The 14103-nt window shown below is 48.5% G+C and overlaps 1 protein-coding gene across 10 annotated transcripts in view; it reads right to left on the reverse strand.

Moving 5' to 3' along the window:
* Nucleotides 1-210: 210 nt before the first annotated feature.
* The window catches only part of p4ha2 (procollagen-proline, 2-oxoglutarate 4-dioxygenase (proline 4-hydroxylase), alpha polypeptide 2), a 30507-nt gene continuing 16614 nt past the window's right edge, over nucleotides 211-14103 (reverse strand). For 6 of the 10 annotated variants that reach the window (XM_056442156.1, XM_056442147.1, XM_056442190.1 and 3 more), the window contains 12 exons: nucleotides 10122-10259; nucleotides 9386-9625; nucleotides 8169-8365; nucleotides 7893-8069; nucleotides 6573-6643; nucleotides 6388-6487; nucleotides 6160-6213; nucleotides 3052-3111; nucleotides 2918-2983; nucleotides 1994-2062; nucleotides 1679-1775; nucleotides 211-1318 (listed from right to left, as the gene is read on the reverse strand). In XM_056442156.1, coding sequence (XP_056298131.1) covers nucleotides 1242-1318; nucleotides 1679-1775; nucleotides 1994-2062; nucleotides 2918-2983; nucleotides 3052-3111; nucleotides 6160-6213; nucleotides 6388-6487; nucleotides 6573-6643; nucleotides 7893-8069; nucleotides 8169-8365; nucleotides 9386-9625; nucleotides 10122-10259 — 1346 coding nt within the window. In that variant the 3' untranslated portion in view covers nucleotides 211-1241. The other 4 variants (XM_056442163.1, XM_056442146.1, XM_056442148.1 and 1 more) reach the window with 4 other exon arrangements.

Raw genomic sequence — 14103 nt, forward strand, 5'->3', positions numbered from 1 at the left:
CTAGAAACTAGAGACTGAGACATAAACTCATGTTTACAATGTTTACTAAGGGAATACATCAAGAGAAGTAGAGTCACTATATAGACTTCTATACAACCAGAGGAGCCCCCTGGTAGTCAGGAGAGAGAATGCAGCTGTAACACATGAAGCATAGACTTCTATACAACCAGAGGAGTCGCCCCTTGGTGGAAAGATGTGAGAAACAGGAAAGACATCCAACATTTTAATAAAAGACATTGTTTATTGACTGGTAGAAAGAGCACACAATGTGAAACAACAGTGTAATAATTTAAACGCCATATAAATAAAAACATTGTGGACATGATTTGGAGGAAATGTGTTTTTTTCTGTTGTGTTTGAAGGAAACTGAAGAAGAAGAAGGAAGTGGCAGAAGTCTTTAGGTCAAACACAGCGTTGTGACCAGTGAAGTCAGTTTGAGGACTTCCAAAGCTCTTTCAAAATAATAAAACTTTACTTCCGTTTCTGCTTCTTAACCAGAAATGTTAAAAGTATATATTCTCTCTTAAACATGTAGACGTGACATTTCATCAGGTTTCTGTCACACTTCATGTTGGTTAGAGTTAGTTTAAATAAGGGCTCGTCTGCATCGCCACCAACGCCAAAGCTTTTACTTTGAAAACTTGAGAAACTCTTTTGCCGAGCGGAGGAGGAGGAGGAGCTTCTAGTTCAGAGGCCGCAAACATTTAAATCTACTGGTTACTTGATCAGATTTGAATGATTGTAAAATGAGACTTAGTTGAATCTATGTACGGAAACCTTTTGTTAAGCTCCGCCTCTCAAAAGCCCGCTTGCAAGAAAAATATTCTTCTTCTTTTGCACTTTTTTATATTTTTAAACCTTTGTTTTGGTCAGAGATATTCACACAAAGGAAACTCGATGAAACTCATCCTGGCTAAACATGGAGTGTTTTCCAAAGATTTGATCACTTTGGTGCAGTGAGGGACCGTTTGGTCTCCATGACAACATAGCTCTCACAGCCGTGGCAGGAGGCGGGACTTAGCGGAGGGTCATTTCACCCATCGGAATAAAGAGACGGAGACGTGACGGAGACCCTGGTTCTGTTTCTGGTGGTTGATAAACATCATGACATCATTTTCCAGCCAGTCCCCAAGATAACATTGTCTCATGAAGTATTTCTCGATCATGAAGTCGAGACGAGGGAGAGAAGTTGTTGGCATTAATGCAGGTGTGTGTGTGTGTGTGTGTGTGGGGGGGGGGGTTCACTCCCGGTCCTCCTGTGATAGGCCACATGGTCTCCTGAACTCTTGTCCACGCTCGTGAATCCACTTGTTGGACACTGAAAGCAAAAAAAACACTGTAAATAGTTTTTATAACAGAAACACGACGAACCGTCACGAACACACACATTCACACACACACGTTCACACACACACACGCATTCACACACACACACACGCATTCACACAGGAATCACAGAATCTTTACTCGTTCTTGTTTATCAGGAGCATTTCTTTAAAATGTCAATTTCTGCAACTGAATTCCTAAAGAACCGTCTCCTCTGTCTCGATGCTCTGCTGGTCCTCATCAGCTGCTCTCAGGTTGCCCTGGTTACGAGTTCACATCCTTCCATAAACCCTCCTCAACGTGTTCATATTCAATACTGGTTGTTGTTGTTGTTTTCTGAACCTCGACTCACCCCATTTGCTCCCCACCAACACCGGGCAGGCTGCGTGTCGGGTCCGGTAGTCGCCCTCACCGTTACGGAACAGGTTGTACCAGAACACCGCCGTGCCCTGGAGGAGGAGGAGGAGGAGGAGGAGGAAGAGTTAGAGGAGCCGAATGATGCAATATGAATACAGTCATAACTATACTCTAAATATTGTGTATTAGCCACGGACAGACAGAGGTACACACACACACACACTCAACGCACACTCAACACCTACTCACACATACACTATTACACATACACACTCACAACATACACACACTCACTCACACAGCCACTGACCTGCCGCGGCCAGATGGCGGCCCCCAGGTCGGGGAACACCGTGGCCCCGCCCGCCTCCACGTCGCTCAGCTGAGGAAACAAAACAAACATTTGGAAACTTTCTGTGTTTGTTCTTTAAAAAATAAACTCTGCTCTATAAAGATGCTTTTTTATTTTCTCAGCAAAATACTGTATACCTTTGTTTTACTTAACCTATAATAATAACATATTAATGTCATTAAATAATACTCTCTTTAGCATTAATGATGTGATAATAATGACAACAGGTTGGTGAATTATTCTCGTCTCGTATTAATTGAAATGTGTTTTTACCTGTACATCATGTATGCTACGTGCTAGCACTAATGCTAATAGCTAGTATGTAACTAGTTACTGTAACTGTAGTATTAAGCATAAATAATAGTAAATAATCCATTATTCTCACGTTATAGAGGCATTTATAGCTGAAACTCTGAGGTTTATGTATGTAGCATCTGCTGCTATATTACTATATTATTATAGCTACTCTCTCCCTGTCCTGGTTCCCATGCACTCTGTCCTGTTATTCGGTTCAATCCTTGTTTAAATGCTGATGATAGAGATTATTAATGTTCAGTAAACTTCAATCAATCACTGGAGAGAGAAAAACCTGCGAACCTCATTCAACAGTCAGTTATTGTATTGTCCTGGTATGTGAGCGTCTTCTCCCTCATGTTACGATCTTCACTGGAACATTCTGAGATATTTGTTTGCCATGTTTCTCCTGATGGGATCTAGAGTGAAGTCCTCCCAGCCTCTCGGCCGTGACGGCGAGCAGCTCGAGGTTTAGAACCAAGGGGAAAGTCAGTCAACCCAAGTCCAGGTCTCTGGAGGCCGCGTGTTTGATGTGTTTTAGGGTCGCGCCACACGACCTTCACTCAGCGGCGGCGGGATGCACGTACTCACGTAGTTTAAAAAAGTGGCCACGCGATTTCCAGTGCCTAATCTTTTGAAAGCATCGGGCTCATCTCTCTACAAGGAGAGAATTAAAGAGCAGAAACACAGCATGAGAACAGCGCTCGCCGCAGCAGAGGACTCACGTAGATCAGGAAGATGGCGACTCGGTTCCTGTCGCGCTCGAGGCTGCTGGTGGAAAGACGCTGCAACAGACGGCGAGAAGGTCAACCGGCACCGGGGCCCGAAGGCGACAACGCTGTTACAGGTAGCAGTGGCTGTTACAGGTAGCAGTGGTTGTTACAGGTAGCAGTGGCTGTTACAGGTAGCAGTGGTTATAGGTAGCAGTGGTTGTTACAGGTAGCAGTGGTTGTTACAGGTAGCAGTGGCTGTTACAGGTAGCAGTGGTTGTTACAGGTAGCAGTGGTTGTTACAGGTAGCAGTGGTTGTTACAGGTAGCAGTGGCTGTTACAGGTAGCAGTGGTTATAGATAGCAGTGGTTGTTACAGGTAGCAGTGGCTGTTACAGGTAGCAGTGGTTGTTACAGGTAGCAGTGGCTGTTACAGGTAGCAGTGGTTGTTACAGGTAGCAGTGGTTGTTACAGGTAGCAGTGGCTGTTACAGGTAGCAGTGGTTGTTATAGGTAGCAGTGGTTGTTACAGGTAGCAGTGGTTGTTACAGGTAGCAGTGGCTGTTACAGGTAGCAGTGGTTGTTACAGGTAGCAGTGGCTGTTACAGGTAGCAGTGGTTGTTACAGGTAGCAGTGGCTGTTACAGGTAGCAGTGGCTGTTACAGGTAGCAGTGGTTGTTACAGGTAGCAGTGGTTGTTACAGGTAGCAGTGGTTGTTATAGGTAGCAGTGGTTGTTACAGGTAGCAGTGGTTGTTACAGGTAGCAGTGGCTGTTACAGGTAGCAGTGGTTGTTACAGGTAGCAGTGGCTGTTACAGGTAGCAGTGGTTGTTACAGGTAGCAGTGGTTGTTACAGGTAGCAGTGGCTGTTACAGGTAGCAGTGGCTGTTACAGGTAGCAGTGGTTGTTACAGGTAGCAGTGGTTGTTACAGGTAGCAGTGGTTGTTACAGGTAGCAGTGGTTGTTATAGGTAGCAGTGGTTGTTACAGGTATCAGTGGTTGTTACAGGTAGCAGTGGCTGTTACAGGTAGCAGTGGTTGTTACAGGTAGCAGTGGCTGTTACAGGTAGCAGTGGTTGTTACAGGTAGCAGTGGTTGTTACAGGTAGCAGTGGCTGTTACAGGTAGCAGTGGTTGTTACAGGTAGCAGTGGCTGTTACAGGTAGCAGTGGTTGTTACAGGTAGCAGTGGTTGTTATAGGTAGCAGTGGTTGTTACAGGTAGCAGTGGCTGTTACAGGTAGCAGTGGTTGTTACAGGTAGCAGTGGTTGTTACAGGTAGCAGTGGCTGTTACAGGTAGCAGTGGCTGTTACAGGTAGCAGTGGCTGTTACAGGTAGCAGTGGTTGTTACAGGTAGCAGTGGCTGTTACAGGTAGCAGTGGCTGTTACAGGTAGCAGTGGTTGTTACAGGTAGCAGTGGCTGTTACAGGTAGCAGTGGCTGTTACAGGTAGCAGTGGTTGTTACAGGTAGCAGTGGTTGTTACAGGTAGCAGTGGTTGTTACAGGTAGCAGTGGCTGTTACAGGTAGCAGTGGCTGTTACAGGTAGCAGTGGTTGTTACAGGTAGCAGTGGCTGTTACAGGTAGCAGTGGTTGTTACAGGTAGCAGTGGCTGTTACAGGTAGCAGTGGTTGTTACAGGTAGCAGTGGTTGTTACAGGTAGCAGTGGCTGTTACAGGTAGCAGTGGCTGTTACAGGTAGCAGTGGCTGTTACAGGTAGCAGTGGTTGTTACAGGTAGCAGTGGCTGTTACAGGTAGCAGTGGTTGTTACAGGTAGCAGTGGTTGTTACAGGTAGCAGTGGCTGTTACAGGTAGCAGTGGTTATAGATAGCAGTGGTTGTTACAGGTAGCAGTGGCTGTTACAGGTAGCAGTGGTTGTTACAGGTAGCAGTGGCTGTTACAGGTAGCAGTGGCTGTTACAGGTAGCAGTGGTTGTTACAGGTAGCAGTGGCTGTTACAGGTAGCAGTGGTTGTTATAGGTAGCAGTGGCTGTTACAGGTAGCAGTGGCTGTTACAGGTAGCAGTGGTTGTTACAGGTAGCAGTGGCTGTTACAGGTAGCAGTGGTTGTTACAGGTAGCAGTGGTTGTTACAGGTAGCAGTGGCTGTTACAGGTAGCAGTGGTTGTTATAGGTAGCAGTGGTTGTTACAGGTAGCAGTGGTTGTTACAGGTAGCAGTGGCTGTTACAGGTAGCAGTGGCTGTTACAGGTAGCAGTGGTTGTTACAGGTAGCAGTGGTTGTTACAGGTAGCAGTGGCTGTTACAGGTAGCAGTGGCTGTTACAGGTAGCAGTGGTTGTTACAGGTAGGAGTGGCTGTTACAGGTGGCAGTGGCTGTTACAGGTAGCAGTGGTTGTTACAGGTGGCAGTGGTTGTTACAGGTAGCAGTGGCTGTTACAGGTAGCAGTGGTTGTTACAGGTAGCAGTGGCTGTTACAGGTAGCAGTGGTTGTTACAGGTAGCAGTGGCTGTTACAGGTAGCAGTGGCTGTTACAGGTAGCAGTGGTTGTTACAGGTAGCAGTGGCTGTTACAGGTAGCAGTGGTTGTTACAGGTAGCAGTGGCTGTTACAGGTAGCAGTGGCTGTTACAGGTAGCAGTGGCTGTTACAGGTAGCAGTGGCTGTTACAGGTAGCAGTGGTTGTTACAGGTAGCAGTGGCTGTTACAGGTAGCAGTGGTTGTTACAGGTAGCAGTGGCTGTTACAGGTAGCAGTGGCTGTTACAGGTAGCAGTGGTTGTTACAGGTAGCAGTGGCTGTTACAGGTAGCAGTGGCTGTTACAGGTAGCAGTGGTTGTTACAGGTAGCAGTGGCTGTTACAGGTAGCAGTGGCTGTTACAGGTAGCAGTGGCTGTTACAGGTAGCAGTGGTTGTTACAGGTAGCAGTGGCTGTTACAGGTAGCAGTGGCTGTTACAGGTAGCAGTGGCTGTTACAGGTAGCAGTGGCTGTTACAGGTGTCACACACAGAGGAAACAACAGTCTCAGATTTCCAAAGTGGAACATTCCGATGAGGCTTCATGCGTGTTAAAGATGAACAACAAGCAAAGAATTAAGACATTGTGCAGAATTAAAATGCTCAAACTGAGCAGCATATGAATACAACACACACACACACACACACACACACACAAACTCACCCTCGAGAAGTCAAAATGAGGCTCGTACTGTCCTCCGACGCCATAGTTAGCGACCTGGCGATCAATCGGAAAACATGATTAATTTTTTTATTAAAGACATTAGAAGATAGTCACTGGCAACCATAACGCATGTGTGTGTACCTTTAAGAAGTAGAACGTGTGTTCTCACTACCTGGGCCGTAATACTTAGTCTGTAGAGGTGCGTGTCCAGTGACTGAGTGACTTCACCTGCAGTAACTCTGCAGTGTCGACCTCGAGGCCCGTGATGTCTTCTATCCTCTGGTTGACTCTCACGATGACCGGGTCGTCCACTTCCTCCAGCCACGCACTGCACACACACACACACACACACTTTAACCTCCGTGGAGTGAACGTCTCGTGTCATGACCTTTCTGAGAGGAACCTCTCGTCACCTCTTCGAGATGCGGTAGTTGGCCGTGGTCAGGACGCCGGTTTTGGGGTCACGGACCGTCGCTCTGGCCAGCTGAAAGAAAGAAGAGATAAAACACAGGAATAAAGTCTCTGTCCTCATATAGTCCCTCATCTCAGTAACCATATATGTGTCCTCATAGTCCCTCATCTCAGAGTGTCAGTAACCATATATGTGTCCTCATAGTCCTTCATCTCAGTGTGTCAGTAACCATATATGTGTCTTCATATAGTCCCTCATCTCAGTAACCATATATGTGTCCTCATAGTCCCTCATCTCAGTGTGTCAGTAACCATATATGTGTCCTCATAGTCCCTCATCTCAGTGTCAGTAACCATATATGTGTCCTCATATAGTCCCTCATCTCAGTGTGTCAGTAACCATATATGTGTCCTCATATAGTCCCTCATCTCAGTGTGTCAGTAACCATATACGTGTCCTCATATAGTCCCTCATCTCAGTGTGTCAGTAACCATATATGTGTCCTCATAGTCCCTCATCTCAGTGTGTCAGTAACCATATATGTGTCCTCATAGTCCCTCATCTCAGTGTCAGTAACCATATATGTGTCCTCATATAGTCCCTCATCTCAGTGTGTCAGTAACCATATATGTGTCTTCATATAGTCCCTCATCTCAGTAACCATATACGTGTCCTCATAGTCCCTCATCTCAGTGTGTCAGTAACCATATATGTGTCCTCATATAGTCCCTCATCTCAGTGTGTCAGTAACCATATATGTGTCCTCATAGTCCCTCATCTCAGTGTCAGTAACCATATATGTGTCCTCATATAGTCCCTCATCTCAGTGTGTCAGTAACCATATATGTGTCCTCATATAGTCCCTCATCTCAGTGTGTCAGTAATCATATATGTGTCCTCATAGTCCCTCATCTCAGTGTGTCAGTAACCGTATATGTGTCCTCATAGTCCCTCATCTCAGTGTGTCAGTAACTATATATGTGTCCTCATAGTCCCTCATCTCAGTGTGTCAGTAACCGTATATGTGTCCTCATATAGTCCCTCATCTCAGTGTGTCAGTAACCGTATCTGTGTCCTCGTAGTCCCTCATCTCAGAGTGTCAGTAACCATATATGTGTCCTCATATAGTCCCTCATCTCAGTGTGTCAGTAACCATATATGTGTCCTCATAGTCCCTCATCTCAGTGTGTCAGTAACCATATATGTGTCCTCATAGTCCCTCATCTCAGTGTCAGTAACCGTATATGTGTCCTCATAGTCCCTCATCTCAGTGTGTCAGTAACCGTATATGTGTCCTCGTAGTCACATGTTGTGGACTCACTCTGGGTTTCGCCAGCTCTTTGATCTTCCTCGTCTCCGCGGGCGACAGCACCTCCAGGTAGCGGACGATGTGCGGACTGTCCCACTCGTCCTCCTCCTTCACGGGCTGCAGCAGGAGGCGCGGGTTCCTCCTCCCGTCGTGGAGGCGGCAGAACAACCGGCTGCGGCGCGCGTCGTCCTGGTGGAGCACGGGACATGTGATGGTAACCGTGGCGATGTGAGGTCACGTTCTGACCCCGCGTTCTGCTGAAGCGTCGCGTGATGAGTGTTCCCGCACCATTTGGAGTCCCTCCCCTCGGCACAGGGCCTCGTAGACCTCCCTCTCCGGGAGGTGGTCTTTGGGTCTCTTGTAGGTCCCCAGCAGGATGGGCTCCTCGGAGGCCGGCGGCTGGTCCTGGTCCTGCTCTTTGAGCTGCTTCCACAGGATGCGCTCAAAGTAACGCAGGTTTGCTCCCGCCCTCTGGTGGCCGGGGGCTGTCAGTGCAATGAAACGCTGGTTAAATGAATATTCAGGATTAAAAACAGGGAGAAACAATTTATCAGCTTCTCACTTCTCCAGCTTGAGCTTAAAGCTGCATTATGTTATTTACTTTATATTATTCACTTTATATTATTTACTTGATGTTATTTACTGCTGTCTGGTTTCATTGGGGAGGACACAATCCCCAGAGTGGCAGCAGCAAATACAAACACACTTTCAATCAACTGCAGAGGCGTCAGAAATAACCAGATTCTGAGGGTTCATTTTAAGTTTAAAACTTCTTCTCTGCTACAACTCGGGAGGGAAATATTTACCACAACCAATTTTATTTAAAAGCTATAAACGCAAAACACAAGATGAATTAGTGAAATAAATACCATGTACCATGTAAATACCGAGTACTTTGACTTTTGGGGACTAGAAGGACATTGTGAGTGTTTCAGGGTTTTCCTTCGTTGGATGAGGGTCACTAACCACGCCCTCCTTCAGAGGGACAACACCCTGCAGGCCGACCTCAGCAACCCACCAATTAGCTCACAGATCGGTCGGCTGGCCGGTGTGTGTGTGTGTGAGGGAGGAGGAGGGAGTTAAATACTTAAATACAAGTGCTATTCTAAATGTGTTCTCAAGGCTGATGGTTCTGTGGTTGAATCCCAACTTCCACCGAAAGCTTTAAAACCTCAAAGACAGAACTGCAACGATCAGTGTGAGGACTGGAATGACCTGGTGGAGAGCTGTCAATCACCTGTAGCTCCGCCCCTAAAGCGTCCCCTGCTTTATGGTCTGACTCTAAATGACCATAAAGTATAAATGATGACATCATGCTGTATAGAAGAAGACTGGAAACTAGAGACTGAGACATAAACTCATGTTTACAATGTTTACTGAGGGAATACATCAAGAGAAGTAGAGTCACTATATAGACTTCTATACAACCAGAGGAGTCAGCCCCTGGTGGTCAGGAGAGAGAATGCATCTTTAACACATGAAGCATAGACTTCTATACAACTCACCAACAGCCACCAGCCTCCGGGTCAGCTCAATGGCTCGCGGCAGGTCTCCCATCTGGTAAACGGAGTAGCTGAGGTAGTCCAAGATGTCCGCCTTGCTCACCACGGCCTCCTCCCCCCCGTCCAGCTGCTTCAGGGCCTGCTGCATCCACAGCACGGCGTGGTAGTAGTCGGCGTCGTTGTAGCCCGTCCTGCCCATAAAGACGCAGTCGTCCACCGTCAGTAAGGCGTCGGCGTGCATACCTGGGCGGGATCCAATGAACCAAGAGTCACGATATATTCATCACGTTTTAATCATTGAACGTGTTTTATTGACGATATTTCTTCCAAATGATTCATTTGGGAGATAAATCAGATGCTTAGAATATATTTAGTACTTTAGTTTACGATATTACGCATATTTTCTTGCACATGGTTCCTAATGCTTGCCCTTCCTCTTTTATAATGATGTAAATTAAAAGTGGTTTGAGGGCAGGTTGAGACGTGAGGGCGGTCCTCTGGGGACTGGATTCTGACTCAATTTGTATGGTTTCTTGAATAAGAAAAAGACAAGACCATCTCCTTATAAAGATGAACTAGATTCCTTTGTTTCCTTCATCCTCAATCCAGAGCCGGAGTATCAAGCAGCTCAAACTACCGGAAGCCTTGAGGAGTCACAGCAGCACGGTGGCGTATTTACACCTTTAACCCCATCGCTGGTGGGTGGTGCATTCCTCTGGTTCGCTCAGTCCTCGGTTACCTGGCAGCTTTCCTCTGGAGAAGGCCTCAGAATCCAGTTGGTACGTGTCCTGCAGACGCATCAGCGCCTTGGCTGCCCCCGTCTCGTCCTCTGCATCCGGGAACAGCTGCCGGTGTACGGACATGTTGGAGATGAACCCTGCAGACACGCCAAGGGAAGTCCACTAAGGCACTGGCTTCAATTCAGAGGAGATTATAGCGCCCCCTGTGGACTAAAGTGGTATTGTTGGTTCTGACGCCCCCTGTGGACTAAAGTGGTATTGTTGGTTCTGATGCCCCCCTGTGGACTAAAGTGGTATTGTTGGTTCAAGATTCAAGATTCAAGATGTTTTATTTGTCACATACACACACAGGGTGTGCAGTGAAATGAAAGTGGCAATGCTCAGCAGGAATGTGCAAGGGCAACAAGTACACACTATTTACAATAAAAAACACAATATTTACAGTACAATATTTATACTAAGTGTGTGTGTGTGTGTGTGTGTGCCTAAGAGGGGCAGTTGTGTGGGTCTATGTGGGGGTCCTGGTGAGGTCGGAGTTCACAGTCCTGATGGCCTGAGAAGAAACTCCGTCTCAGTCTCTCTGTTCTTGCAGCGTGACTACGGGCGCCTGCCTGACCGCAGCAGCTGAAACAGTCTGTTGTTGGGGTGGTGAGGATCCTTCCTTGATCCTGCGGCTCTGGTTCTGCACCTCCTGGTGTACAAGTCCTGCAGGGTGGGAGTGTAGTTCCAATAGTCGTTCAGCCGAGCACTACTCTGAAGCCTTCCTGTCCTGGGCGGGCAGTTGCCAAACCAGGCTGTGATGCTTCCTGTCAGGGCGCTCTCTACAGCTCAGAGTAGAAGGACTGAAGGATCCTCTGGGAAACTTTAAATTTCCTCAGCTGCCTGAGGTGGTGAAGCGCTGCCTTGCCTTTCTCACCAGAGTGTCTGTGTTAGTGACCATGTCAGATCCTCGGTGATGTGGACTCCCAGGTATTTATGCCGCTCACCCTCTCCACAGTAGTCCCGTTAATCCCCAGTGGTGGTCGTCCTCTGTTGTTGTACCCTCCTAAAGTCACAATCAGCTCCTTAGTTTTGGTGACATTCATGAGAGGCTGTTGTCCCGGCACCAGAGTGACAGATCAGCAACTTCCTCAGGTAGGCCTTCTGGTTGTCGGAGATCAGGCCCACCACCACTGTGTCATCCGTAAACTTGATGATGGTGTTGGAGCTGAACCTGGCCACACAGTCATGTGTGTACAGGGAGTACAGTAGGGGGATCCTGTGTTCAGGGTGAGGGGTTTGGAGGTGTGTCTGCCCAACCTGGCCACCTGGGGCCTGGCGGTCAGGAAGTCAGGATCCAAGCACACAGGGGGTGTTCAGTCCCAGCTCAATCAGCTTGCCGGCCAGTCTGGAGGGGACTATGGTGTTGAAAGCTGAACTATAATCAATGAACAGCAGTCTCACATAGCCCCCCCTCTGGCTGTCCAGATGAGAGAGTGTGGTGTGCAGTACCTGGGAGACAGCATCATCCGTGGATCTGTTTGGGCGATAAGCAAACTGCAGCGGGTCCATGGAGGAAGGGAGGAAGGCGCAGATGTAGTCCTTTATCAGCCTCTCAAAGCATTTCATGACCACCGAGGTGAGGCCACGGTCGGTAGTCATTCATACATGCTGAGAAGCATTCTTGGGCACAGGGACAATAGTGGATCTCTTGAAGCAGGCGGGGACCACGGACTCAGCCAGGGAGAGGTTGAATATTGTGGTGAACACTGGAGCTAGCTGGTTAGCACAGGTCTTCAGTACTGCCCAGATATGCCATCTGGACCTGCAGCTTTCCTGGTGTTCACCCTCAGCAGAGCCCTCCTCACACTGTGCTCGGTCACAGAGGTGTGTGTTCATCCAGCGGTAGAACTCACCTCGGCTGCGCTTCTTGGTGTTGTTGTTAGCAACTGAGCTAGCGCTGTTGTTGCTAACCTCAAACCGCATAAAATGGGGTCAGGGCGTGCGCTGGGGATGCGTCGGCACTCACCAGTGCGCGAGGTCTGGTCTGGGAGTATGTGGTAGTCCGTAGCGCCTGCCATAGGCGCCTGGTGTCGCGCTGCTCCATCTGTGATTCCACTCTGTCTCGGTACCTCCTTTGGCGTCCTTCACGCCCTCCTCAGTCCATAGACCGCTGCCTTGTACTGTCCATGTTGCCGGATACAAGACCGGAGTTATAGGCAGCAGTGCAGGCGTTCACAGCTTCACGGATGGATCTATCAGCCCACGGCTTTTGGTTGGAAAGACCCTAACTTTTACCGTGGGGCGATGGTGTCGCTAAGCGCTATGAGGCTCATTGCTACGTCCATAAACTCGCTAGCGTCACTGGAACTGGATTGGATCATGTCCCAGTCGGCGACGCATGGCGTCCTGTAGCTCAGCCTCTGATTGGTCAGACCACCGCTTTCGTCCCTCGTCACTACGCTTCCGTGCTATCCTTTGTTGGTACTCGGTAGCAGGAAAATGGCGGCATGGTCCGATTTGCGAGCGGAGGGAGAGAGACAGCCTTGTAGCCTCTCTTGAATGGCGTATAGCAGTGGTCAACGTTCTTTCCCCTCTGGTAGCACCGTAATGTGCTGGTGAAAGTTCGCATGACTTTTTAGGTTTGCCCTATTAAAGTCCCCAGCCACCACCACAGCAGCGTGGGATACTTGTTCTGATGCCGACATAACACATCATGTAGGTCCGATGGTGCTACGTCGGTGTCCGCTTGTGGTGGTATGTAGGCGGCTGTGGTGATGACGAGCTGAACTCCCGGGAAGAGTAGAATGGGCGGCATGAGATCGTCAGATGTTCCAGGTTACGTGAGCAGGACGAGAAAGAGTCTTAATGTCTTTGGGGTTGCACAACTTGTTGTTAGTCATGAAGCAAACCCCTCCACCCTTAGATTTACCAGACTCTTCCGTTCTGTCTGCACGGAAAACAGAAGGACTCGGTTGGGCATATGACTCGATCCGCTGTGGTCAGCCATGTTTCCGTCAGACAAAGATGTTACAGTCCCTCATGTCCCGTTGGAATCTGATCCTTGCCTAACATCATCAGCTTATTTTCCAGAGACTGGGCGTTAGCAAGAAGGATGCTGGGCAGAGGTGGCCGGTGGGCTTGAACTCTCAGTCTGTTCCGAATTCGCTCCGTTTCCCTCGATGTTTTCGTCGTCTCCCGTAGTGCGGCTCCACTGTTGTTGTTGTGGTTCGCCGTCGATCTCTGCCGACCACGCTGGATCGATGGAAAAGTGGACAAACCCTTGTTTTGCAAAAGTTTATGTCAAAAAGTGTGCTGCGTTGTATGTTGTTAGTGCCGATGTGTTTGTGGCGAAAATATTAAAAATAAACACAAAAACTAAAAGAGCGCACAATCTCCGCGGAGCTACCACGACGGCGTCTGGACACAGCCGCGCCATCATGTGGACTAAAGTGGTAGTGTTGGTTCTGGCGCCCCCTGTGGACTAAAGTGGTATTGTTGGTTCTGGCACCCCCTGTGGACTAAAGTGGTAGTGTTGGTTCTGGCACCCCCTGTGGACTAAAGTGGTAGTGTTGGTTCTGGCGCCCCCTGTGGACTAAAGTGGTAGTGGTGGATCTGGCGCCCCCTGTGGACTAAAGCGGTAGTGCTGGTTCTGGCGCCCCCAGTGGTGAGTACGTCCTCTGTTGTTGTACCCTCCTAAAGTCCACAATCAGCTCCTTAGTTTTGGTGACATTCATGAGAGGCTGTTGTCCGGCACCAGAGTGACAGATCAGCAACTTCCTCCAGGTAGGCCTTCTCGTGGTTGTGGAGATCAGGCCCACCACCACTGTGTCATCCAAACTTGATGATGGTGTTGGAGCTGAACCTGGCCACACAGTCATGTGTGTACAGGGAGTACAGTAGGGGCTGAGGACGCAACCCTCGGGTGATCCTGTGTTCAGGGTGTGGTGTTTGGACGGGGGTCTGCCCTCCCTGTCTACCTGTGGCCTGGTGGGCAGGTAG

The sequence above is a fragment of the Pseudoliparis swirei genome, chromosome 3, assembly GCF_029220125.1.
Source record: "Pseudoliparis swirei isolate HS2019 ecotype Mariana Trench chromosome 3, NWPU_hadal_v1, whole genome shotgun sequence".
NCBI lineage: Eukaryota > Metazoa > Chordata > Actinopteri > Perciformes > Liparidae > Pseudoliparis > Pseudoliparis swirei.